The 27,837-nt window shown below is 43.3% G+C and overlaps 1 protein-coding gene across 2 annotated transcripts in view; it reads left to right on the top strand.

Moving 5' to 3' along the window:
- aff2 (AF4/FMR2 family, member 2) overlaps positions 1-27,837 on the top strand; it is a 202,730-nt gene that overhangs the window by 93,134 nt on the left and 81,759 nt on the right. For both annotated transcript variants that reach the window (XM_075480879.1, XM_075480880.1), the window contains exons 5-7: positions 16,283-16,327; positions 20,906-20,992; positions 26,098-26,134. In XM_075480879.1, coding sequence (XP_075336994.1) covers positions 16,283-16,327; positions 20,906-20,992; positions 26,098-26,134 — 169 coding nt within the window. The remainder of the gene's footprint in view (positions 1-16,282; positions 16,328-20,905; positions 20,993-26,097; positions 26,135-27,837) is intronic.

Here is a 27,837-nt window from a genome sequence, read left to right on the forward strand (position 1 = left end):
TGCTGGACCTCAGTCTGAACCATATACGACTCAAAACTTCAATCACGCCGACTGGATGATTGGCAGTCTTCATTTGACTTTGGCATTTTTCATGACAGCCGAGCAGCACTTTCCCTCTGTGGCTTATGCTGACCTCAGAGAGCCGTGTTAAAGGATAAAGTTAAGATCCGTTGTGTAATTTAGCCACCAAAGTAAACCTTTTCTTTATCCGAGAAAATACTTGGGTACAATTTGTGCTGAAATGGAGCAGAAATCTGACAGGATATGCTAACAGCTCTCAGAGGACAGCTCAGGAGAACATGTTTACATTCAGCAGGCTCTGGATTTAATTCTCTTTGACTTTTTATATCTTTGTCTTTGCACATTATTCTCTCCGTTTTTCTCTTCATCTTTTATTCCTGCCGATCTCCTGGTGCAGCATTACTATCTCACTGTTATTGCAAACACAATTAGACTGTGTGGGTTTTGGGGTGTTTTTTCGGTGTTTTATATTCTGTGGCCCCACATGCGGTCACAGAGGCACTCATCTCGCTCTCACACACGCATACAGACAGGGGGGAGCCTGTTTCTTTAGTCTTAAACACATTAGTGTAATTACCTCCTAATGATATTTAATTCCAGCACAAAGAAACACGACACTTTGGTGGATTTGTAACATGAATAGACACACAGGTACAAAAAGGGAAATCATTAGAGTGGAATCACATGAATGTTTGTTATATCATTTTATAGGTGAGCGCTTGCGGAGTTTAAAAGGCCTCTTGTTGATGTGACAAATTAACGTAATAAGCAAGCACCCATTCAGGGAGTCAGAATGGAGTGTCAGGTCATAATCACGTTATATTTGAGGGGAAAAAAAGCGAGCCCTTTCTTTTAGCTACTGACTATCATCACCATGTTCAGCCCTCTGTGATTACAGTGCAAATGATTATTGAGATTTACTGGCAGTGTGGCCGTGCTGTCGACTCATTGTTCACGACTGTTTCAAACTCGATGCTCTCGTTGGCATTTCGAATACATTTTGTGTGTGTCAAAAACAGCCGCTGTGCCTTGTGCGAGTCTCTTTGTAAACTAAACCTTTTGCATAAAAACTGATCTTTGCATTAACTACCTAAATTGGTTACGGAAAATAAAAAGAAAGCAGCTTTATTTAAAATAAAATTTAAAAAAAGATATAAATGGCCATTGGCTTTGTGGCCACAAAAACATGTGATGTGTGTTATGTCAACCACTGAGGCTTCCAAAGGGATGGCGGTGAAGAGTTGGTCTATGTACGTTTGTATCTTGGTTATATATGGATATATATGTATGATTTAATGTACCTGTCATCAAAGCCTGGGCATCCATTGAGTAACTTAAAGCAGTAAGCACAAACATAATGAACCGTTTAGCAGTCTAGCTGTGAGTTAGCAGAGGGTGCTGGTGTTCGAAACACACCTTATTCACTCAGCTGCAGGTTGTCTAGAAAGCGTCAGTTAACAAAGTATGGTTGTGACTAGGGATGTCCTGATCAGATTTTTTTGCCTCCGAGTCAAACAGAGCACTTCTGTGAGGTAGCTTGAACAACAAAAGTAATCAAGTAATAGTCTATGAGGCGTCTACGTATATTATGTCTATGGTTGAGATGGTCTGACTCTGTACCACCACATAACAGTAAATACTAAGCTGTTATTTTTTTCCCATTTGTTTTGAAATAGTATAGTTGTGATAAAAAAAAAAATACGAGAATAAATATACATATATAGACTAGCTGTATATCCAATCCCTGATCGGGATGAAACATCCGATTCCGATCGAGTCTGAAACCACGTGATCGGCCCCGATTTACGATAACGTGATCGGATCGGGACATCCCTAGTTGTGACGATAATGTTAATCAATCAAAAAGTAACAGAAAAAACCATCTTAGAAGTTTTTACACACCGTCTTCATTACCTAAGCTGTTAGCGTTAGCTACTGCTACAGGAAAAAAATAAATAAACCACGATGAACTGTTTCTCAGATACTTCCATTTCCATCGCTCTGAGAGTTGGAACTGATCTCTTTGTGTGGCTCAGTTCCTTCAGTTGAGCGTTGAACTGGACCAAGTTGCCAAAATTGTCTGTTGAAAAGTGGCTGCAGCACATACACAGTCTTTAGCTAACTCTGCTGGAACAATACCCTCTAATGTAGTTTATCCACCGGGCTCACGTGTCCTCTGTGGCTGGTGGCAGATGTACGATGCATGCTTCTTAATACAGCTGACAGCAGAACGTTTCAGAACAACAGAACAAAGCTGGCTTTATTGGTCTAGCAGGGTGGATGCGAGTAGGCAGGGCCCAGAGGTCGAGGCTTAGCAGAGGAGGTGGAGTGCACTTAAGGAGTGACATACTTTTAAAACCAAAATTGGATTGGCTCGTTAAATGAGGAACTTTCAAACAAAGGGGCACCAAAAAAATACCATGACTGTGTTTTGGGGGAGTTTTTCATCTGCCGGTGACTCAAGAATAGGTGAACAGAAATATGTGATTTTTCCATATTATGTCGCCTTCAAAGCATAATTTAAAAAAATGAAAACAACGGCCTTTCCCCTTCTTCCATTGTCCGTATTTTTTGCTGTTTTATTCATGTTCGCCTTCAGGTAGTATACATTACATTTAGCTGAGGTGCAGCTTTAGCTAATACTGATCATTATTGGAGCATTTTCTTTCAGTCCAGAGCCCATCTTTTAGACCCAAGGACTTTGCACACAAAGATTTGTGTCTTCAGTTCGCGTTTTCTTTTTTTTTAAATCCTTCCTTTGTCAAAAACTGTTCCCTCCAGAACAACCCAATCTCATGACTGAATGTTGCAGCTTGCAACCATGACCAAGCATTCCCCACTCGATTCCCTTTGTCTGTACAGAGGCACAGCTTATGTGATGACGTGTATGTTCAGCATGCTCCCACATTCTCGATATGTAATGACATTGAAAGTCCAATTGTTTCTGCATTATGACATTGTTCACCTGCGAAGTCTTGCTTCATGACAACTTGCATGTGTTGCACAAAGTTGATTTGCTGTGGAGGATGGATTTTAAGTTGCTGACTCGTACATGAGATCAAAGCTTTGAGGCTCGTCAACGCTATGTTTTGAACAATCCTGTCACTTTTCTACTTCACTCTCACTTGAAAATGGTTTAGGTCGGGTGTTTAAATTAGATTTCAATAGATACTTAGTCGGGGATAGACAAAAATACATGATTATTATCCCATTACGGTCATGTCATGTAGACGCTCGCCTTAACATACATTCCCATCGCCCAATTCTTTACCCTATACTTTGACGGTCCCACATTTTTTGACGTGGACAAACAAACAGATTACATTTTTTTCTTGTGAGACTGGCATGCAATTCTAAGCTTTTGTCTACACCTAGAAAATGTTGTCTAAGACACCTCATTGAGTGGAGACCTCTACGGGAGCGGTTGGCATCCGGCAGTTGAATTAGCACCTCAAGGCAGAGGACACGGTCCTCTGTTGGAAAGAGGTTGAGGTTGCCCAATCCTGGTTGGGAGTGAGAAGATGTCTGAAGTGGAGGAGTTCTAGTATCCCGAGGTTTTGTTCGTGAGTGGAGATAGGACAGAGCGAGAGAAATGCAGGCAGATTGGTGCCGCATCTGCAGTGTTGCAGATGCTATACCGGTCTATCGTTGGAAAGGGAGAGCTGAACCGAAAGGCAAAGTCAACGTTCTGACGTGACCTAGGGCAGAACCGATGGTTGAGCTCACCTATGGACACGAGTTCTGGGTAGTGACTGAAAGTAAGAGACTGCAAATTTAACCAATTCAACCTAACATCACCTGATGCTCTGGGATTTTTCCATTTTCATACCAGTTCCTGTCATCCAAAGGCCAGACAAAAATATTCGAGTTATTTAAGGAAATCATCATCAGACCAACTGATAATGAAGTAGTTGTGTGAGTTTCAGTGTGAAAGCGCAGATAAGAATGCACGGGGGTGTTTTGGTGTAACCACATGTATTTCTGTGACTGAGTTTCTGCCTTATGGCTGGTTCGTGTGTGTGTGTGTGGACATCTATCTATCTGAGCAGCTATTTCAGACAGAAAGGATTTCTGCCTCAGTAATTGCCTCTTCTATATTTTCCCCCTGAATCTCTCTCTCTCACTCATTTTTCTTTGGTATCTATTTTCTCTCTGAATTTTGTCATTTTCCTTCTTCAGACTCTGCAGCCTTCACTCATCTGGCATTTCTTATTCATGTCCTCTCCATCTTTTAGTACTCAAAATGACCCGTGATCTCACAGTATTATCAATTAGGGAAACACACGCACACACACATTTACATGTGAGAGTCACCTGTCCATTAAGTCCATGAAAGCCAGCTTCCATCAGCTGAGCTCAAAACAGGCTTCTTCCATCCATTATCTTCCGCTGGTCCGGGGATCGGGTCGCGGGGGCAGCAGGTTGAGCTGAGAGACCCAGACGTCCCTGTACCCGGCCACTTCCTCCAGCTCTTCTGGGGGGACCCTGAGGCGTTCCCAGGCCAGCCGATAAACATAGTCTCTCCAACGTGTCCTGGGTCTTCCCCGGGGCCTCCTCCCAGTGGGACGGGTCCGGAACACCTCACCGGGGAGGCGTCCAGGAGGCATTCTCACCAGATGCCCGAGCCACCTCATCTGACTCCTCTCGATGCGGAGGAGCAGCGGTTCTACTCTGAGCCCCTCCCGGATGACCGAGCTTCTCACCCTATCTCTAAGGGAGAGCCCAGACACCCTGCGGAGGAAACTCATTTCGGCCGCTTGTATTCACGATCTCGTTCTTTCGGTCACTACCCAAAGACCATAGGTGAGGGTAGGAACATAGATTGACCGGTAAATCGAGAGCTTCGCCTTCTGACTCAGCTCCTTCTTCACCACGACGGGCCGGTGCAGAGCCCGCATCACTGCAGACGCCGCACCGATCCGTCTGTCAATCTCCTGCTCCATTTGTCTCTCACTTGTGAACAAGACCCCGAGATACTTGAACTCCTCCACTTGGGGAAGGATCTCATTCCCGACCCGGAGAGAGCATTCCACCCTTTTCCGGCCGAAGACCATGGTCTCGGATTTGGAGGTGCTGATTCTCATCCCAGCCGCTTCACACTCGGCTGCGAACCGCTCCAGTGAGAGCTGAAGGTCACGGCCCGACGACGCCAACAGAACCACATCATCCGCAAAAAGCAGAGACCCGATTCTGAGGTCGCCAAACCAGACCCCCTCATTGCCCTGGCTGCGCCTAGAAATTATGTCCATAAAAATTATGAACAGAATCGGTGACAAAGGGCAGCCCTGACGGAGTCCAACCCTCACAGGAAACATGTCCGACTTACTGCCGGCAATGCGGACCAAACTCTGACACCGGTCATACAGAGACCGAACAGCCCATATCAAGGAGTCCGGCACTCCATACTCCCGGAGCACCCCCCACAAGAATCCCCGAGGGACACGGTCGAACGCCTTCTCCAAGTCCACAAAACATATGTAGACCGGTTGGGCGAACTCCCATGCTCCCTCCAGGATCCTGCGGAGGGTATAGAGCTGGTCCACTGTTCCACGGCCAGGATAAAAACCACACTGCACCTCCTGAATCCGAGATTTGACTATCCGGCGGATCCTCCTCTCCAGTACCCCCGAAAAGACCTTACCAGGGAAGCTGAGGAGTGTGATCCCCCTATAGTTGGAACACACCCTCCGGTCCCCCTTTTTAAAGAGGGGGACCACCACCCCGATCTGTCAGTCCAGAGGCACTGCCCCCGATGTCAACGCGATGCTGCAGAGGCGTGTCAACCAAGACAGCCCCACAACATCCAGAGCCTTGAGGAACTCAGGACGGACCTCATCCACCCCCGGGGCCTTGCCACCGAGGAGTTTTTTGACCACCTCGGCAACCTCAGCCCCAGAAATGGGAGGCCCCACGTCCGAGCCCCCCAACTCTGCTTCCTCATCGGAAGGCGTGTCGGTAGGATTGAGGAGGCCCTCGAAGTGTTCCCCCCACCGACTCACGACACCCCTATTTGAAGTCAGCAGAGCCCCGCCCTCACCATACACGGTGTTGACGGTGCACCGCTTCCCCCCCCTGAGTCGCTGGATGGTGGACCAGAACACTGTAACACCATTCAAAGGATATCTGTTGGAACAGGGAAACACGAGTTAATGACCACAATAATATCACATATACATAAAGAGAGTAAAGTGAGGAAAGGTGTGACAGATGAGGCCCCCCAGCAGTCTAGGCCTATAGCAGCTTAACTATGGGATGTTTCAGGATTACCTGAGCCATCCCTATTCAAGGTAAACACAAGAAACTTGTGCTAACGAAAAAATAAATAATAAAATAAAGGACCAGACTCAGTGAGTAATTCCCTATACTCCCTATATAGATCTGCTCCTCACACCGCAACAACCATCTGGACATATGGACACCCTTATGCCTGAACATGGTGTTCGTTATGGACAGTCCGTGACGAGCACAGAAGTCCAACAACAAAACACCACTCTGATTCAGATCGGGGGGGCCGTTCTTCCCAATCACGCCCCTCCAGGTCTCACTGTCATTGCCCACGTGAGCATTGAAGTCCCCCAGCAGGACGAGGGAGTCTCCCGGAGGAGCACTCTCTAGTGCCTCCTCCAGGGACTCCAAAAAGGGTGGGTACTCTGAACTGCTGTTTGGTGCATAAGCACAAACAACAGTCAGGACCCGTCCCCCCACCCTAAGGCGGAGGGAGGCTACCCTCTCGTCTACCGGGGTGAACCCCAATGTACAGGCGCACAGCCGGGGGGCAATAAGTATGCCCACACCTGCTCTACGCCTCTCACCGCGGGCAACTCCAGAGTGGAAGAGAGTCCAACCCCTCTCGAGGAGGCTGGTTCCGGAGCCCAAGCCATGCGTCGAGGTGAGTCCGACTATATCTAGCCGGAACCGCTCAGCCTCGCGCACAAGCTCAGGCTCCTTCCCCAGCAGAGAGGTGACGTTCCACGTCCCAAGAGCCAGCTTCAGTAGCTGAGGATCAGACCGCCAAGGTCCCTGCCTTCGGCTGCCGCCCAGCTCACACTGCACCCGACCCCCATGGCCCCTCCCACGGGTGGTGAGCCTGTCGGAAGGGGGACCCATGTCGTTTCTTCGGGCTGTGCCCGACCGAGCCCCACACAGCCCCACACAGACCCGGCCACCAGGCGCTCGCCGGCGGGCCCCACCCCTGGGCCTGGCTCCAGGGGGAGGCCCCGGTGACCCGCGTCCGGGCAAGGGAACACGGTATCCAAAAATATCATTCATCATAGGGGTTTTGTGAGCTGTTCTTTGTCTGGTCCCTCATCTAGGATCTGTTTGCCATGGGTGACCCTACCAGGGGCTTAAAGCCCCAGACAACATAGCTCCCAGACTCATTGGGGCACGCAAACCCCCTCACCACGGTAAGGTGACAACTCAAGGGGGAGAAAAAAAAACAGGCTTCTTGAGATGGTTAAATGGTTGTAACACAGGACAACTTCTGTTTCAGAGGAAAGCACAAAGTCAGTTTTTGACATTCAGGATGGTTTAAGTGAGGTGTGGAGAGAAAGATAAGTAGAGAGATGAAATAAGAGCCAGAAATCACGTGTTTCCATGTTCGTCTGTCAGCTGGTTTGTTTAATTCCACAGCAGGAAATAATATCTAAATGTTTTATTTGCTTCCATCAAATATGACACCTTAAGGTGTGACGGTATTATAAAAATGAGACAGAAGGAGCGTTGTTTTTGCACAAAGGATCTCACTGATTTCTGACCGTTTCAAATGTTCCGATTTTTCTTACTTCTGTTATTGTTTTTATGCTGCCCAGTCTGTTGGGTTTTTATGGGTCTTAAAAGGCCCCTGCAGAGGGCCATTACAAAGTAGTAATAAAAGCCGCGGTGCATGGCATTGGTTTATACATTATCGTCCCGATACAGATAAAAAAAAATATTGGGTATCCTTTTTAGACCTGCAGTTCCTGGGATGCCCACGAAAACGAGCCAGTGTCCTCAGACGACCAGAAAATAAATAACCAACTACACAAAAGGGAGATAGAAAAAGGAAAAAAAACATCTTTCCAGCTTGATACAAAAATTGGTTTCTTAACTTGTTACTTTAAGACAACCACTTTTTTCTTTATAACTCATATATTTGAATTACTTATGGATAGGGTCCTCTAGTTGGCATTAGGGACGTTGCTAGGCATACAGCTGTACAGGGGCACAGGCCTCCCAGCCAGAACACCACCACCTACACTCCCTTACTGTATACAGAAAATGAGCCTGCACTGGATGTATAAGAACATTTAGTCAAATTTGCTTGAACCTCGACAGGTTTAACAGAGCTATAGGCTATCTAAGCAAATAAAAACACTTTTGAGTTCAGCTATTTAGCTTTTCAATTCCTCCTTCTGTAGCTCATCAAACATAAACAAGTAAGCCTTTTAAAAGAGGCACTATTACTAAAAAAAACACAGTATGCCCAGTACAATGTTCAACAGATACAACAGACACAACAGAGAAAACAAATCTCTCACCTCCCTCCACTTCATTATCAGTTCTCCTTGTTGCTTCTGACTCTGTAAGAATGTCCTGATGTCCATGACCACGATGACGGCAATCCATCAATGTGTAGTGGTTCATATGGCCTACTACGCTTCGATGGGCAAAATGTGTGGGCTACTATATGACGTGCGGGCCTCAGGATCTTGCCTTCCCACTCTGATTCCACGCGCTACGCGTCACGCACAGACGCACCCAATGCCTGCGAATACTTCTTCACTTCACTCTTTGGTAGACCTATGCAGCATTGGCTAAAGTAGGTTACGTGGTTGGAATAGGGACAATCGTGCCTATGTTATTCTTCCTTGGTACATCAGTTGTAGCGTAGTCTGAAGGATGTATGTGGGAATTTTTACAGGGGGCACAACGCATTACAGGGTCCCTGGTAAAAAGTGTCTGGTGAAGTGCCTGGTTGGCATGTGAGTTACCCAAAGGACAAGCATACACTGTAAGGAATCTAACTGTTGAGTATTTGTGCATTTATTATATATTTTGAAAGAATATCACCCTATTTTGAATATACTGACAGTAAGATAACTGCTGGTTATTATAAGGTATCTACGAGCATGATTACAGTTTACAAGGGATGATAAAATACCACAACCATCCCCTGAAATAAGTCATTACCGTGTACATTTTCAATACAGTGTTACCATTGCTAATGGACTTGATGCACTTTTTATGCCTCCGTTGCTGCAGTTATGGTGGTAAACACAGAACACATCAAGCCCTTTCTGAATGAGTGTGTAAGCGAAGATAAAGAGTGCAGGCTGGGTCTGTTTGTCATAAACTACTGCTTCATTCACTTAGATAACAGGTCTCTCCTGTTTCGTTAACTGCTGGCCCGAAATAAGTTAGATGCTTTTTTAAAAAAATGCATCGTAAATTTACAGCAGTTACTTACAGTGTAGTGTCCTCTTGTTCTGGCTCAGATCCCTCGCTTTTTACTTAGCGTCTTGCCTCCAAATACCCGAAATGGCGACCGTTAACTGTTTAACTCAAGGGCTCAACGAGGCTGTGTCCATCTTATTTGAACAGTCTAACACCTCATCCTGACTGAAAGCGAGTGAGCGAAACTAACGCGATATGGCGACGAAATTTCGCGAGGGTGTCCTGATATGCAGCGTGACGATTTTGTCGGGACGGATTCTATTGGTTCAGAAAGTACTCACTTGAAACGCCTAGTTCTCTGGCTCCCTTCGGTTCAGATCTTTGTGGTACGGGTGTTTGGGGTCATAAACCATTGGGTGCTGTTCCACGGTAAAGATCAGCTTCTCCTCGTCCATTATTCCCTGAGTGATGCTGACCTGTTGCTAACTAGCTTGTCAACAGGAAGCAGCGTGTTCATTTCAACCAATAAGAACGGGACGCCGCCACAAAATGACGTCCCAATAGAGACAGCGCGGGCGATTTTATAAGGGGTCGGCGTGATCGCTGGACGGAGCGACATCGCTCGCGGCATGTCGGGACAGGCTGATTGAAAGTACGCTCGCTCGAGTTCAGTCAGGATGAGGTGTAAGATTATAACTCAAAAAGTGTTACGCCGTACGTGTCATTTTGTTTAGTGTGCGAGTGTAAAACATGATTTACAGTAAGTGTGCAATCCGTTATTCCCATGACACGCTTCCTTGTTGTTAAAAAGAAAAAGGTATTCTGTCTCTAAAGCTAACCATTTCCAACAGACAATTTAGAGTTTACGATCTAAACTTGGAATACAGTTGGGAGTAAAGAACTCCCGTCAAACAGGACGAAGCCTCGGGCAGAACCACATAGAGGGAGGACGACCGAATGCCAAATTTAAAGTAAACTTACTGCTGCTCCAGTCTGCAGAGTAGTTTTTATAGCCTTTTTTGGTGTCTCCTCCCAAGAGGTGGAAAAAAAAAAAGAAAAAAGAAAGTCATGTCTACAAAGTTTAGTGGTGACACACATCAGCGGTGCATAATGTGTGTCAGAACATGCACACAAAGGCACAGATTTCTCCCACATTGGCGCACAGTGAGCACATTGCACCTTTACTGGATTTGACATTGTGATGCAACCGCTCGACACTCTGCTACATCCTTAACACGTGTTGCACCGTAGATGATAAAAAATTCAGACCTCGTTTCGCCCGCGTCATCATTTTTCTCATTTGGTTTACTTTAATGGCCAACACGTTATTAGTTCCCGACCCACATCTGGCGCGGCGTGTCTGCTTGTACGCTGTCACAACCCCGAGAGGTGTTTGTCTCTTGGTGTTTTGGTAAAAAGTAGAGCAGCGGCGTCTTTCGCTGGGAAGAACACGTCTTCATCCTCCCACTCGGATTTCGTGTTGACTCACTGTCTGATTGATATGCTGATGCAGAGTAGCGCATGGAAACACTGCTCATGTCCAGAAAACATACAGATGGATGTTTTGTCGGTGAGCTCAAGCAGTCCTGACTCAACCGTGCGCACACACACACACGCACACACTCACACACACACGCACACACACACACACACACACACACACACACACACACACACACACACACACACCCACTCACACACACACACACACACACTCCGGCTAGAATCTCTGTTGTTGTTATAAGAGACAGTGATTTAAGGCTGAATATGATATCATCCTCCTCATCATGGTTACTAAATTGCTTCTCTGTCCGCGTTAGTGTTATTAGTACTGGTGTGTGAGTCTTCCTGCCGTCCTTCAGCTGCTCCTCAGTCTTTTCATCTTGGACCAGCCGGTGTGTGTTGGACCGATCCGGGCCGAGATCTGACCCTGTGGAATTTGCAATGTTTTGCGCCGCAGTAATATTCTTGGAGGCAATCATTTAGCAACGAGCGCATTATTCCCGTGTCTTATAAGCTTCTGGCAAACCCCATCACGTGTGTCCCGCAGCTGCAAGAATGATTTGTTTTGGAATAAACAGAAAAGGTAACCCCGAGCTCCGCATGAGCAGCAAAATGAACTTTGGCTGAACCGAGAAAGAAAAGACTTCCAGCTGGAGAAACTAAAATACATTTGTCAGTTTACATTATTTTCTTTTCCCCTTAGTTTGACATTAATATTTTCTTTTTCTTTCACCTTCTAAACCCATGGTGACTTCCCTGACAGCCCAGGCATCAGCTGTTACATTGCTTTAGTGATCAGTACAGATGAATCCTGTCCACAAAGGAAGGCTCTATTGACAGGGGCACATGTTTACACAGATTAACAGCGTGCAGCCACTGAACTGCTTAATCGGAGTTGTAGTTGTTTAAGCTCAAACTGCCTCTGTCTCTCCCTTCAGATGAACTCCTGTGAATTGTGGGGCTGAAATGGCTCCGCGGTTTATAGGACACAGTCCAAACCCACAGTCATTTCATGGCCTTTCTAATTCTGAAAACTGAAATATGTCCATTTTCTAAATGTCCCTGCATGGCTTCACTCTGCCCACACGCACAAGCCAACGTTCATCAATCACTCAGAGACATAATGAGGCTGAATGTGAACCTGTCCTATGAGACAAACAGTGCACACATGTTTTGGCTTTTTAATGTCTTCACGTAAATTTACACCGTCGCAGCCGCGAGTGGACAATTTTAAATGAACATCCTGTAATATATGAATGTTTTGACCTCAACTGAACCGCGAAGGGTGGAGCAGCTTTAACTTGGCATGGCAGAGCTCTGGATTTCTGCAGAAGCTGAAGTGATATATGTGCGTGGGGCTGCAATAAAAAGCACTTCTTGAAATTGAAAGACTATTTAAGGCGTCTGTGTTCTATAAACATTTTTCAAAAACAAAAACATCTGAGCAAATGTGTGAGAAATAGCCTCTAAACATCTGCCTAACATTATGCAGGCCCCTCCTCGTATGGCCACCACAGCTCTGAGCTGCCAGGGCATCAACTGGTTGCAAATCCTTTAAGTCCTGCAGGTTGCAGTGGAAGACTGGTTCAGGTGCATCCTGTGGAGGCTTGATCAAACTGGGATTTGTGGCGTTTGGATGGCCGGTCAACACCTTTAGGTCTTTGTTGCTTTCCTCGAGCCTTCCCTGTGCAGTTTCTGTGGTGGAGCTGGGTGTGTTGACCTGCTGTCATTGACTGTGGTTGACATGGGAGAGTGTCCCTATTTTTAAAAAAATAACAAGTAACATGCACATGAGAGCCAAGACCCAAAGATTCACAGCCCAACATTTCATGGGTGGGCAGCCTGGTCTCATGAAAAGGCGTAATTATTGCACACTAAGTCATTTTCACGCCACGTTTTTGGAGAAAATTACTTCCCCCGTTAGGGTTTGTGGATTTTTTGTGGACTTTTTGGGGGTTTTCTGGGGTTTTGCTTCTTTTCTGTTTTCTTGTTGTGTTTTTAGTCCCTGGTTTAAATCAGGTTTTATTGGTATTTTATAGTTTTATTAGTATTACTGTGCGTTTTAGTCTAATCTGTATTTGTCTTTCAGTTACTCTCATTGTTGGTCTCAGTTATTATTGCCTCTGTTCAGTTTAGTTTTTAGTTCTCACTGACGTTTCCTCAGTCTTCGCGTTCCGGTCCTTTCCTCCAATCACTCGCCTGTGTTAATTGTTTCTAGCTGCTATTCATACATCAATCCCTCTCCTATGTATTGAAGCTCCCTGGTTGTTTCGGTGGTTGTCGGATCCACGCCGTCGTTTCACTCGTGGTGTGATGCTCATGTTTGTGTTCAGGTGCTTGTTTCCCCAGTTTAGTCAGGACTTTTAGTTCTTTGTTTTTTTCACAGTTTAGTTGAATAGTTTTCTGGCTAGGCCGCACATTTTGTTATAGTTTTTAATTAATCAACTTCAGTTCCCTTGAATCTCCTGTTGTTTGTCTGTTTCCACATTTGGATCTTTTCACCGTGGCCCACCCTGACAGTCCTGCCCTGTACTTTTACCCTAACTCTAACAATTTCATGGTATGTACAGAAAACGTGATGGTGTGTAGTGTGATAAGGGGGAAACCTCCACCATACTGTACCCTAACCCTAACCATTTGACATGTTATTCAGCGGCATAAAATTACTTAAAATGCGTGAAAATGACACACTAAAAACTGCCAAAAGTGGCGTGCTGTTTATATGTATGCACATTGAGTTGCCTGTGGTATGAAATGCGCTATATAAATAAAGATTGATTGATTGATTGATATGTATTGCCATGGAAACACCTACAGGTGGTGGGGGTCCTGCTCTCTATCAAATCAAATCAAATTTATTTATATAGCACATTTCATGTACAGAACAATTCAAAGTGCTTTACATAAAATAAAAGCATTGCAGCAGGGAGTGGAAGAAGCATTAAAAATACATAAAAGAATATAAAGAGAAACAAATAAAAAAAAATTAAATTAATTTAAAAACAAGCAACAGTCTAGATAAATGAAAAGATACCGTGCAGATTTCATGCAAAGACAAATGAGAAAAGAAATGTTTTTAACCTGGATTTAAAAATGTCCACATTTGGTGAAAGCTTAATCTCCACTGGCAGTTTGTTCCACTTTGCATGTTTGCAGCATAACAGCTAAATGCTGTTTCTCCATGTTTAGTCTATAGTAGTAGGTCCTGTAACCCAGTAGGTATATTCCCTTTCTGCTCGATTTTCAGCAAATTACATTGGAGCACTTTGATGAGGCCTAAAATATTATTCATGATCAATGCTTTAACAGTTGAATATGAATGTTGTTCATTAAAAGAAACTATTAAATTAACCTAATTGCAATTGGAAGGGCAGTTTGTAAAAAAAAAAAAATAATAATCTGAATCTGCCAATGAAATTGCAGAAAAGGTGGATCTATATTTTTCTTTTATCATATGAAAATCATGTTTAATTTGGACATGTCCGCGGGGTAGTTGAGTGAATGGAAAACGACACGCAGACCATAAAGCAGCAACTGTTACCAGCGAGCACAACCATACAGTGTTCCGAAAGATTAACTGCTGTGTTCACATGTTCTTCTGGAGCTTTGACCAGAGAGCTGGCTGGAAAATCTCTTTTTCACGGGACGCTCCTTTAGAACGTCTCTGGAAAGTTTCAGGGCTGCAGTACATGTGGTGCAGTTGTACCATTATGACGGTGTAGAGCATATACCTTCCTCTGGATTTACTGCGCCGTACACAATTTTAAATTTTGGTTATTAATGCACAAGTTGCAGAGTAATCAGAGGCCCTGTTTTTCAAAGCAGAGCTTTATATCACAGATCTATGGGAAAAAAAGATATTGCAAAACAGGCTGCGAATGCATGTATGTGTTTACAGCTCAGAGTCTGTTGATTCCCGACTTTAGCATTTAAAGCTCGGTGATTGGACTCCCCGCTTCCTCGGACCACATGTGGAAGTGTCCTCGGGCAGGACGCTGTGCACCCACGTTCATCGGTGTGTGATTGTTTCATAGAGTAAAAAAGCACTGTGTAGCCTGTGACACTGTGAAGCCAAATGCCAAACTGAAATGAGTTTAACAGTAAGAAATGTGGCTCCAAAGAGGAGTTTTTATGCTGAAGAGATCACAGATGAAATTGTACAAGTACCTGACAGATCACAGCCTTATGATTGTGAGACTGATAGGGGTCAAAGAGACAAGAGAAGATCAAGGATCAGGAAAAATAATGGCCATCAGAGAGACATTCATTTGTGGTGTGAGGACAACTTGTGGAGAACTGCCAGCACATATCAGAGTATAATAAAACTAGACCTGGTTGTTTACTCCCGGAGTCTTAAAACAAAACAGAACCCTGTGCCCAATGATCAGCCGGTGAGTTATTCCACCAACATATTGCACTCTGCAGAGCAAAGCTAAGCTGTGTGTTATGGTAGCTGCCAAAGAGGGTGGGAGGGGAATTCAAGAGAGAAATGAAAAAAAAAGATTATTAAACTGGAAAATACGCTTAGTGTGCAGCTTCCGTCTTTTTCAGGCTGAATCTCAGCGCTCCATAACGGTCCTGTGAGTTTGTACACCGATGGGGGGGGGGATCTTTGGTTCCTACAGATCACAACACCTGGGGACTCTGTGTCATGAAGTTTGTAGAAAAAAAAGAAAAGAAAAGAAAAGAAAAGGAAACACATTTAGGAGCTACTGGCACTTTTTCGTTGACTCCGAAAATACATGAAATTGATTGGTAACTTTTCTTCTGTGTGTACTTTATAAGTAAGACAAGCTGTAATTTTCACTTTAAACTTTGCCAGCAGGGCGGAGCCATCGGCCACAACTTTTCCTAATGATATGTATGCTGAGATAAGAGGAGGATTCTTTGTGGCGGTACAATGATAACAATCGTGGACAAGTGTTGAGAGAGAGGAGCAAAAACATATTTACGTGTAAGGTTTTTGGATTGAAGTTGTTTTCCCTAAGAAAAGTCCCCCGGTGATTATTTCAGGATACATTTCTGCTGGTTTGGGTTTGAACCATTTTAGATTCTTTTGGGCAGTTTAATCTTTAAGAATGCCTCTTGTTTCATCATATAATCATACACGGTCCCGTGCACTGCAATACAAGAAGTTTGTTTTTTTATCTGCAAAATTATTTCAACAGCTACGAAGAATTCTGAGGAGTCCATTTCCCACAAGAACTGATGTTGACTCCACATGTGGCGTCAGCGCTTATTAATGACTGTGGTGGGGAGCTTTTGTGTTGTTGTTGTTGTTGTTACTTATGAAACTCTCTTCCTGCTGTTTCTCATGTAATATAAGGCTGCTATAAATAGTGCTGAAGTCAGTGTCTCTGTCTGTCTCCATTGTTTTCTCCAGGTCAGCCTACCAAACGACTCCAGCTGTGTTGAAGAGATTTTGCGGGTATGTTGCCTGGGTACTCTCACACACACCACACACACACACAAACACACACTCACTCACACACAGTAATTGCACTGATTATCAGCTGTTTTCTCTTTGCACTCAAAGACTTTGGTCCCTCTCCAGAGAATCTGATTGGATGAGGAAAGGACAAGAGGGAGAGAAAGAATGAGAAACAGAAGGACTATAATGCTAAGGGAGAGGAAAAGAAGGAGATCTGTTGGCTCAGGACAATGATTTTTTTCTTTTGTTATTGTTGGATGACATCATGCAGAAATCGTTTCCACACTCTTCTTCTCTCCTTTCCCCTCCTTTCTTTTCCTTCTCGATCTGCATGTCATCAAAATCCCATAGAGCAACGCGTTTTTTTCCAAAATATCCCTCCTTTCCTTTCCTTTCCTTTCCTTTCTCTCCTCTCCTCTTGTTTTGTCATAGTGCTCCTTCAGAGTGATGTCAAAACAGAATTGTTCCCCCATTAATCTTCCATCCTCTGTCAGAGGATTTGCAACTATAGAGATGAGGACCTTCTTTGACTATTTATGTCCACTTCCTTCTTTGGGCTTCCCCTCCTCTGTGGAAACCCGCACCGTCCAATCTCTCGCCCCGTCCGTCTCCGTCTCTTCATTCTTTTCTGCCTTCTGTCATTCGGCTCTCTCTTTTTTTTTTCTCCCACAAATCAATATGCTGGTCAACAGGCCGTGTGACAGATAGTCTGCTGTGAGCTGCATGAAAAGCCTTTGTCAATAGTATTGGTGCTCTATTGAATTCACTCTGTGGTTTTTAGCTGTGTCGAGAGAAAAGAGTTGAGAATGTGAGGTGGGTGAATTGGAGTGGAGGCCCGCAGCCCATTTTTTCTCTTTCTGTGCCAGCACAGCTACAAGTCAGTTGTCACAGAAACACCTTTTTTTTTTTTAATGGTTTTCTTTTACAATCCGGGGTAACAGTATGTATTGGAGATATGTTTCACAGGATCAAAGGAAAAGCTTGCACTGACTCACAGTTTCAGGGCCATTTGGATCCCCTTATTGCCCTTCTCAGACATGTAAGATGTAACAATAATAGCTCTGTGGCCCTTTTGACTTAGTTTACTGAGGATAACATGTCACGTTGTCATAACTGTTTATACTAGCCTGACAAGTGTGCTGTGGCCGTGTAAAGCGTACTGCTGGTGGATGGGAGAAGTTGAAGGTATTGCTTTTCTCCATTTTCAAGGCTTAAAGTGCAATTTACAGGTCAGCAACCCCAAATGACTTAAAGTTCAATTCAATTCAATTCATTTTTATTTATATAGCGCCAAATACAACAATTGTCATCTCAAGGCACTTAGATAATAAAGTCCAATTCAAGCCAATTGGAATTAAATTCATTGTAATCATAATTATTTATAAAATAATCCAATTCATTCATATAGAGCCAATTCAAAAACAATTTCCTAGCAAGTAAAAGTGTAGGAATCATATCAAGAACTAAGTTTTTTTAATTTATGTCTACAGTACATATAGGCTACAATAATATTCAGGACTTTTACTAAGTCTTCTTCTTAATAAGAAGTTTTGACCTTGAAGAGGTAAAAAAAAAATGCAAACGCACATACACCAAACGGACTGCAGCCTTTTTCTTTCGAGCCTGATAGGCGTCAAAAGAGTCCAGGAAAGATCAAGGATAAAAATGAGCTCACGTTTGCCAGCCAAGCTTTTACTGTGCTGTAAAGTTTGCCCTCACATATCGGGGGTGTATTAAAGTAGAGGGGGGTCATTTTCCACTTGAGTTGTTAGCTATATGACATAATGTATATCAAAGCAAAGCTACTTTTCCCGAAAACAAGTAAGAGCAGCGGAGGGCGAGGAAATCACGGGAGATATGAAAGACAAACTATTAGATTAACAAACCAAGCTTACGGTCTGGAGTTCCCAGCACTTTCTCTCGGCACTCACTGTCACTACCTTGTTGTCGTAAGGCTGATGCCAGTGGAGACATGGAGTAGAAGCAGCCGCACGGAGTAAAACAATATTGATCTCACATGATTCTGGCTTCAACATTCCATCTGAAACTCCGTAAAACCTTGAGGTTTATTATTCTTCGGTCTTAAATGAGCGCGGCACACGGTAGCCTTTGTTGTCACAGGCGCGTGAGTGGAGTCCTGCGTTTACCTGCACAAAGTGCAGGGAAGCTGAAAGACTTCCACAGAGCTGGGCCCTCACGGTCCGCCTTCAGCTGTGTCACTCGGTGTAACGAAGCCGATATGTACACTTGGCTGGTTATAAAGCAAAGACGTTGGTGTAAAATGCAGCTGTAAATCTTCTGAAAAGAAAAAAAAATTTGAGATAAGAGGAATGCAAGCAAGGTGCATTTCTCACAACAGGGTAAAATACACAGGCCAAGAAATGCATTGAGTCAACACTGATAAACTTGGTTTTCCTGGAGCTTGTCCTTATATCCTGTCAGGGGGTTCGTGGATATTCTTTAAGCCCTTCCCTCTTTTTTTCAGTAACTTCCAAAGGAAATGTTTTTTGTGTTTTTTTTTGACAAGCTGACTTCTATGAGTATTCAAAGTCGTTAAAGACTTTGTTTCATCTAAAGCAGAAGTGACTGCTCGCGTTATCCCGTTCCACGAGGTAACGTAACAACATTGTATCATTTTCCATAAAGTTGCCGCATCGTGTTTCCTCCTCTGAACTTGCTCTGCTCGTTCTGTCACACGCTCCACTACTTCTGTCTGAGACGTTACTTATGAGGCTGCGCCTTTTCTGTCAGGTGAATTAGCTCAGACTAACCCCAGCAACGCCATGTTGCACTCCTGATTGCACATATTATGGTTGACTGTGTTCATTTTGCATCAATGGAAAAATACACTTGCATAACAGTGGATACACCTCAGATATCTTCTGCACATATTAATACATATCAGGTATTCTTGAGTCACACACCTCAGTGTCTCTTATTGCTCAGAATAAGTCTAATACTGGTTGTATTCACCTGCCTCTGTTGATCATCTGTAGTCACAAACTTTTAATACAACGTGACCATTGGGGCTCATTTAGACATGAAACTGCTGCCAGATGGATTAAAATACTTAACAGAAATCCGCATTTTCATTTTGTGGGTTTGTGTTAAGATGTACTAAATGGCAGATTCTGCATGACTAACAGGTGATAAGTGGAAAACCACAGCGACAGTGTCACTCATAATGTTACGCTCTCATATTCATGTACTGGCTGCAATGTGGCATTTATAGACACGTGTGTTCAGGCATAATCAAAGGTCCCGTCTGTCAGAGCCCGGGAAACTCTTTTTGGAGGGACAGGGTGATGTCAGAGAGCAGTTGCCTAGCAATGATTCATATGTTGTCAGAGCAAGCGCAACACGACTGCAGAGGGGGAAAACGAACACATGTGCAGACTCATACTCGAACATCTTTTGTAAGGTTCAACTTACCTATTCATGCACCCCCAGAGACACACACACACACACACACACACTTCTCACACAACGCAAGCATGCGTCATCCACTGAGTCATCCACTCCAGAGGGGGCGAGTTGCATGATTGGAAATTTGTCTCTCTGGCCTAGTGACCTGCTGTAGGACCGTGACTGCGAATGTTTGTGTTAAAACACCAAAGGCTGATATAGGGGCTGATGTTGGAGTTTTTCTGCTCTTAAATAACTTAAGACTGAAAAGCAACTTACAAATAATTCAGCTCTCAGGTGATGGCTATTTTTAAAAGTGTGTGTGTGTGTGCAAAAGAAAGAAACTGCTAATGTTTCTTCACTACCTGCTGATCTTTTCTATAATGAGATTTTACCCCTTTTTGTCCATTTAAGATTAAGATCAGATCAGATTTATTGTACATGCAAACACATGAAATTTGTCCTCCACTTTTAAGCCATCCAGGTTGGCACGTGTTGACACACACATGCACAGGGTCACACACTCATAGAGACAGATGCCAACCTGGAGCGGTGGGCAGCCATTCACAGCGCCCGGGACAACCCTAAAAACAACAAAAATTCTACCCACCTGCACACGTATCTTTTTCTTTTTCTTGTTTCCAGTCCGAGGCTTCTGGATATTGAGGCTGGGATTGAACTGAGAAGGCTGTGTGATTAAAATAATTGAGAGGGGAGCCTGCCACTGCAGTGCTGCTGAGTTTTTATGCAGCCAACTGGAGTCAGCTTCTTTTTTTTTTTGTTGGTAATTTACACAGTTCTGAACTTAACTCACCCTCAGCACACCGTTCCCCGGTGTGCCACACGCTCCCCACGCACCTCTCGGTTTATACTATAAGTTATATTAAAGCCTGCTCCGATGGGGATGGCGCGGCAGGCACAACCTTGATTGAATGCTGACTCCACTCCACTGCTCCGACGATGTTGGAGAAGCAATCCCTCTCCTCCAATTAACTTAACTTTTGCCATTATTGTTATTCATCAGATACATGCAACATAAGAGGTAACTTTCCTTTAGTCTGAGTTGTCTACTTTATTTAGCTATTATGGCAGTCGTGCTATCATTAAACTGTTTTGTGGAAATCATTCATAACAATCTTTATTACTAAAGATATATGTTTATGTGTGCAGGAGATGACCCATTCCTGGCCTCCTCCACTCACAGCCATACACACTCCTGGGAAAGCCGATCAGACCAAGTTCCCCATCCCCAACAAGGTATGTGTACACTTTCTCTGTCTCACTTTGAGTCGTAAAAGCTTAGTATCTGCTCACATTAAGCGTTATTAATGCACATTCTTTTTTGGGATTACAAGCCGGTTACGTGTGCTGTCATGAACAGCTGAGAACTTACCACTTGCACACAGACACATATTGGTGGCTAATAAAAAAAGCCAAGTGTAGAAACTTTTTTGTCCCCTCATTAGATCTGATTAATAAATGAACCGCCACAGTAATGCCCCGTACAGTTAGAGTTACCTCAGTCTGTGCAACGTACTAATATTCATAAATGGAAGTGGCTCATTGCAAAGGGACACACTCATGTGAATGAATTGGCCTTTAAAGGTCACCACGGTGTTTTAATGTTGGTTTACAACTCGTTGTTAAACGAAAACTTTTAACATCTCTATTTCTTTAATCACCATCAACAGTTTGTACAGGCTTTTTAAGGCCTGAAAAATACCAAAAAGAGGCACAGGGAAATTCATTTTCTCACATATATTGTTGTGGGTGTTGCGGCAACTCAACTAATTATAATTAATTGCTTATATTACAATATCCGATAGATCATTAAAACAGATTAATAAGCAGGGATGTACCGATTTTTTTTTTTTGTCATTTAGAGTTGAGTATACTGAGTTTTAATCCAATACTTGTGTGATATTTTCCTACAGCACACAATTATAAACTACACACCATTAAACTTAAGAACATCAATGTTAATGTATGTTCTCGACACCTCGGTTATTCTGCAGTGCAGCAAGGAAAGAACACTTGTTCAAAGCTCCAAAAGATGACAAAGCACCAAATTTTCAACCACAGCTATTGGCTAGCCGTCCAAAGCGATGAAGTTTCCTCCAGTGTGTGCTGCTTCAACTCAGACTGAGTGAACTCCTTGTGTTCAGCCACATGTTTAAACTTTAGCTGTCTCGTCAAACTGGTAGTATTGAATTAAGCTCTTGCACTGCCGCCCCATGAAATGCTCAAACTGCAGACGTTGTAAGAGCCTCTCGGGCTGCTCTCATTTCCCCAGTTTAAAGTACTTCCTCACAGCAGACATGTTGTCGGGGTCTCGCAAACAAGGCTTTGCAGCAGCGGTATAACAATGCGGCGGCCGAGCAGCAGCCCCGTGTCAACGGCGTGCTAAATGATTGGGAGAACAGCCAGTGCTGTAGTGCATTGTAAATATGAAAATGCATATCCTCTGCAAATCCCGCGTCTCCTCCAAACACCACTACAGTACTAAGAACAGTGTTCTCGTCCCAACACCAGTCAATTAAAAAGGTCTTGATCGGTGCCTCGATCCGAAGCTTGTGACCAGATCGGGACATCCCTACTAATAAGATCGTTCTTAGTTTGCACAGCAATAAGGGATTGTTAAGAGCTAAAATTAGGACCGAAAATTTAGTATAAGTTGCAGTCCATATGTTGAGCCATTCTATCCATGACAACATTGTACAGCAAGTTCCTGTTCACTGCATAAATAGCCTTTAGGACAGACAAGTAAAACAGGCCATGAGGCCTTCAGTGTGTTCAATATCTAATCTAGTTTCATAATTACACTGTATAACTGTGATAAGGTCTTTTCTCGTAATTATTTAATCTCCTTTAATGAAATGTGCTTCTGTCACGTCACTGATATGATTAACAAAGGGAAAAAACCCTAACAGGCTTGCTAACTGCCGGTTAATAAACATGCTGGCTCAGCCAATAATAGAGCCAGAAGTCTGAATACTCATTTTTGTACCATTAACTCATCATGGTCTTGTCCGTTTTGTTGTGAACAGTTAATGCTCTGACAGAAGGGTTTAAAAAAAGTGTGGCGCAGCACAGAAAATAAAGAGAATGAGAAAATAGAGGGAAAATTCAACATGGCTGCCAATGCTAGTCGTAGGATTGGGAGCATAAAAACGTGAATATCATCTTAAAGTAAAGGCTGTTGGTCTTAATCAGGAGCGGCAGACATGAACACCTGGCCAGAAATCAGGTTTGTTTATTATCATATGCAAATCACTTTTACATTGGGAAATCCACAAAAACAAAGCCTGAAGGCATATAAAAGCCCAGATGCCTGGTCCACTTCAAAGTGGGATTTGTCAGCGAATCTGAGGTGAGAAGGGCACAGAGAAAGACACTTTTTGTCCGTTTACCCCCCTGATTTATAATATTAAACAATTTAGTTGTGAAACTTGTGCAATTTAACAATCTATCAAAATGTTAAAAATAATAATTTGAAGGTATCTGAAGCTAACTTTAAAAGTTGTTACTTTCTGTACAAATAATGTTCTCATGATGAGCGAACATCTCATTCCCGTCCACAATGTAAACCAGCAGGAGTGCTGGTACAGATATTTTTTCATGTCAATGTATCAAACAATCACTGATGGCTCAGCTAACAGGGCTTAGGCCTTCCTAGGTGTTTCAATAAAGATAAGAAAAGTAAAAACAGAAAATAAAAGACATTAAACAGATTGTTTTGATTTTTGATTAAACCAAGAGCTGCAACAGCGCCAAATCATCAAGAGAAAAACACTAAGTCTGTCTAAACGGGATAATTACTTACAGCGCAACACAAAGCAACAAAGCCTGCGCTGTAACGAGTGAGCGACAGGTAGCGTGACAGGCCCCCTATTTGCTGCTCATTTGGGCTAAATCTGTGCAGCCCAAAGGACCAATGACCAATGACAGGGGACATAAGGTGGGGAACGACCTCTGCTAGTGTGTGTTTGGAGGGAAAGTGTAGTAATGGTGGGCATTAGCTCGAATGAGGTGGATTATTTACTTTTTCATCCATTTTCTTCAATGTCCTTTAAGGACAAAGTTGCAGTGAAGAAACTTGGGGCACATCGAGCAAAGGATATTTAAATCACACAGAAGGACAGGCATCAAAATCGCAGTTTTTGCATTACTTGGTTTCAACAAGAAGAAAGGCTAATGGCTAGTCCCGTGATTACTTTATGAAGGATCTTTGTGGATCTGAAACATTTATCTGACAAAATAAGGGAATATGAATGCAGCACAAGTCACATTGGTCATGGCGTAAGGCTGTCAATGTTGGGTACATTAAACATTCTCTGTCAACTTGCTGAGGGCCACCGTATTGCTGTACAGCTGGTAAAGAAAAACAGACACTCACTGTCATGGATTGTAGACTAAATTAAACTTTGCAGGGCTCACGAGCTAGCTTTACAAGGGTCTGATGAGTCTACCACTTCACTCATTTGGGGCGTGTTTCTGGACCTCGTTAACTAGTTCTCTTTTTTAAATAGCCAGTTAGCTGATCACCTGTCAAACACACAGGTTTCCGAAATGATAATCGCATAGTCAAACGTTCACTTCGAGAAAGCCCGACACTTAATGTGTTTTGAATTGATTTACGCTGAACTCTTTCCTCAGATTAAGACCATTTTCCCCCAAAAACAGTTGGACATGGCATGTGTACATTTCCCAATGATCTGCAAAGAGAAACTGAAAGGGGAACTGATGGTGATGTACAGTAGTGTGAAGTTTGCAGGGTTAACGTCTGCACTGACTCTTTTGAGGATGTTGACGGAGAATGAACCTCAAAGCACTCATTCAGAAACGCTAAAATGAACCCAAGTAGCCATCGACAGAGGTACTTCAGTACACTGCAGAGGATTAAGTCATTCCTCCGAAACAATGGGGGACAGCAAAGACTAAACGCACTGGCCGTGCTTTCCGCTAACAGAACTTCATTCAGATTGAATTGATTTGAATTTCAATCGCTTCGTTCATATCATCTGATTTCAATGAAATGGCGATCCTTGAGCATTCTGTCTCTCTTGACGTCCATTAATTTTACTGGAGTTGCTCAGATATTTTAATTGTGCAAAATGTGTTGCAAAGCAGTTGTGATTTAAAAAAAATAGTTGTTGTCAATACAGTTAAAACCAATTTTGTACAAGGCTGAGTTCGGTACATTCTTCTGGACAATAGAGTTTTGTTAAAGAGGCACGTAATGCTGTTGCTATAGTTTCTTAGATGTAATACTTCTCATGTTCAAATGTAATCAATTGGCTTTTTTAATGTATATGTTATCCCACCTACATGATGTCACCACCTGCCATCACTGCAAATTGCATTGCAGTTACATATCCTATAAAAAAGGGGATGCCAAAAATCTTTTCTAGTCTATAGTTTGTCAAAATATTGTATAATCATGATTTTCCCCAAATATCTAACATACAATTAGATATTCAGTTCATGCAAATGAACATATCCCAGCTTGGATTCCAATTGTCTTGATGAATTGCATCAATCTCTCTCTTGTCTTTATTTTCTGAAGTTTGTAATAAGATTAAGATAAAGATAAAGACAGATGCCATACACTGGAGCGGTGGGCAGCCAATCACAGCGCCCGGGGAGCATGGGGGTACGGTGCCTTTCTCAAGGGCACCTCGGCCGTGGCAAGGAGATGGACTGCCACCCCTCCAGCTGTCAAATTCACCAATATTTGAGTGGCAATCGAACCACCAACCTTAACCGGTTGAGCCTCACTGAGCCACAGCCGTGAGGACATCAGCTTCTTGAATCTGTTGGTGCCAGTTGCACAACAGCTCTTTCCCATTTTAAATGAAATGTTTTTGCACCGTCATACAGCCCGTGGTCACTGAATCAAGTGTCTTCCTGCCACTCTGCGGGTGTGACCATGAAATCGCTGATGACGTCATGTGCATTCCCTCAGTAGGGAAGTGTTTGTGTCTGAGTTGTTCTCTCAGCACCATTGAGGCAGCTGGCCAGTGTTTAACAATACAAATACCTTGAACTAAAAAAAAACTCTGTAGATCTGCATAACTCCATTGGAATAGATGGCGATGTGAGAAGAAACAGCAATGTAAACGGAGAGGCATTAAAGCTAATGGTTGATGAATGATAGAATGTCGATGCTTTCAGCTTCCAGCATCACACCAATCCGTCCTCTGGGTTTTCAAAAACGAGGTGGCGCGTCAGCGTGGGAAAGCCTGACTTCTGTGTAACGGCATCCTTGTACTCCTGTGAAATCCATAATGAAATCTGTTGTTTTATTCATTCAACTCATTTCTCTTTCTGGCTTGCTCTCTCCTTCCTCTCCCCCTCTCTAGGAGCCACAGCATGTGACCTCAGGCTACAACACCCAGAGTAAGTTTCCCAGCGTAAACACTCACGCGCAAGCTCTGCGATAATTAACACTGGAGAGGCCATAAAAGAGAGAAAAGAAAAGTAAATTGACCATGGATGGGCTGTGTTTGTTGATAAGTCAGCCGCTCCCACCACCTTGATTTACATGTGAAGACGTGATCACAGTGCAGACAAAATTTGAGTTAATGAGAACATTAATTAGCGCCAAGAGTTGGCACGAAAGCCCAAAGATCAGGTGTTATTATTTAAATAATGTATCCCGGATCAAACGTTAATGCCACACAACACAAACAATTAAAAAACAGTGCACTGGGAGTGTCCAGCTCCATGGGTGAACTTTTAACGCTGATTAACAAATATATAGGCACAATCAACTCATTTCTCTAATGACCAAAGCGGTCTACCAGGAGCAGCAGAAATTAGCGTGGAGTCTCAAATAAGCGGACATGTTGATCATCTGTAATTTACCAATGACACAGGTGCAGTTTGTTTCCTGTTGCAGCACTGGATACATAAGCATGGACCTGCCTGCAGTCCACTTAGAGGGTTTCCTTTTACAAATAAACTCTTTCTTCTCCTTTATGTCTTGAGAGCTCTGAGTTTCACTAAATGTGTTCAATGTTTTTCATGGTTCAGGATTACAGCCAGCTATCACTGCACCCTACGGTCCACCCCTGTAATTAATGTAAACCGCCATTACAGAAACTGAAGGCATGTGAATAGAAATCTGTGGGGGAGTCCGTGCTCCTGGGACAGTGCTGGTGGAAATGCGGACAATGACATCCAAGCTACACAACTTTTGGCACGTCTAATACAACAAAAAAGCAAACAAATGCAAATAAAAACAACAAAACATGAAGAGCTGCAAAAAACATTGGTGCTCCTTTTACGTAGAGATTCAAGGTTATCTTATATTTACTCCAGTCATAAACCATAGCTTTGGAGTCGTTCTGTCTTCTTCTAGTATTCCAGATAAATGTGCACAAATGTAGATTCTCTTGCTTTACAGTCTATCTTCACACAGGCATTGCATCCCACTTGTGTGTCCTTCACACATCCATTTTCAAAGGCATGTCAAACACAAAATTTAAATCTGCAAACAAGTGAGAGTGAAAACGTGGTCGATAAATCTGCAGGATTTGAAAATCTCTTCTACCATAATGTTGCGCGGCAGCAGAGAAGCCCACAAGTAAACATAAATACAAATGCAGCAGGGCCAGGCATCCCCTTCCCACTCTGCCTCGATGATAAATAATGTCAAAAACAATATAACAACAAAGCAGTTTGAACTAAATGCAAAGTGAAAAATCTTCCTCTCAGCCTTTGATGCATGCTGCTTTTATACCCAATCCTGACACCCTCACCTGTCACCAATTACTCTGCTGAATGTAGAATCCTTTTATCGGTTTATTCTAAAATCTAGATTTCTTTATATTTTCTAAATACAAAATACAATTTATTTTAATGCATTTAATGATGATAATCATGCATCATCATTTGCCACAATGGTCTAACAGCCTGAGATACCAGTGGTGCTGCTACCTAAACAACCACACGAGTGCCTGAGTACATTTTGGCCCATGATACACTGTAAATGATTAATACAGTAGTTGCTTTTGAGGGTCAAGGCCAGATCTTCAAGAGCCTCTCCAGTGTTGTTGTTCTTTGTTTGTTGAGTTAATAAAGCTGCGATATTTCCCCTC

Source organism: Odontesthes bonariensis, chromosome 13 (genome assembly GCF_027942865.1).
Source record: "Odontesthes bonariensis isolate fOdoBon6 chromosome 13, fOdoBon6.hap1, whole genome shotgun sequence".
Lineage (NCBI taxonomy): Eukaryota > Metazoa > Chordata > Actinopteri > Atheriniformes > Atherinopsidae > Odontesthes > Odontesthes bonariensis.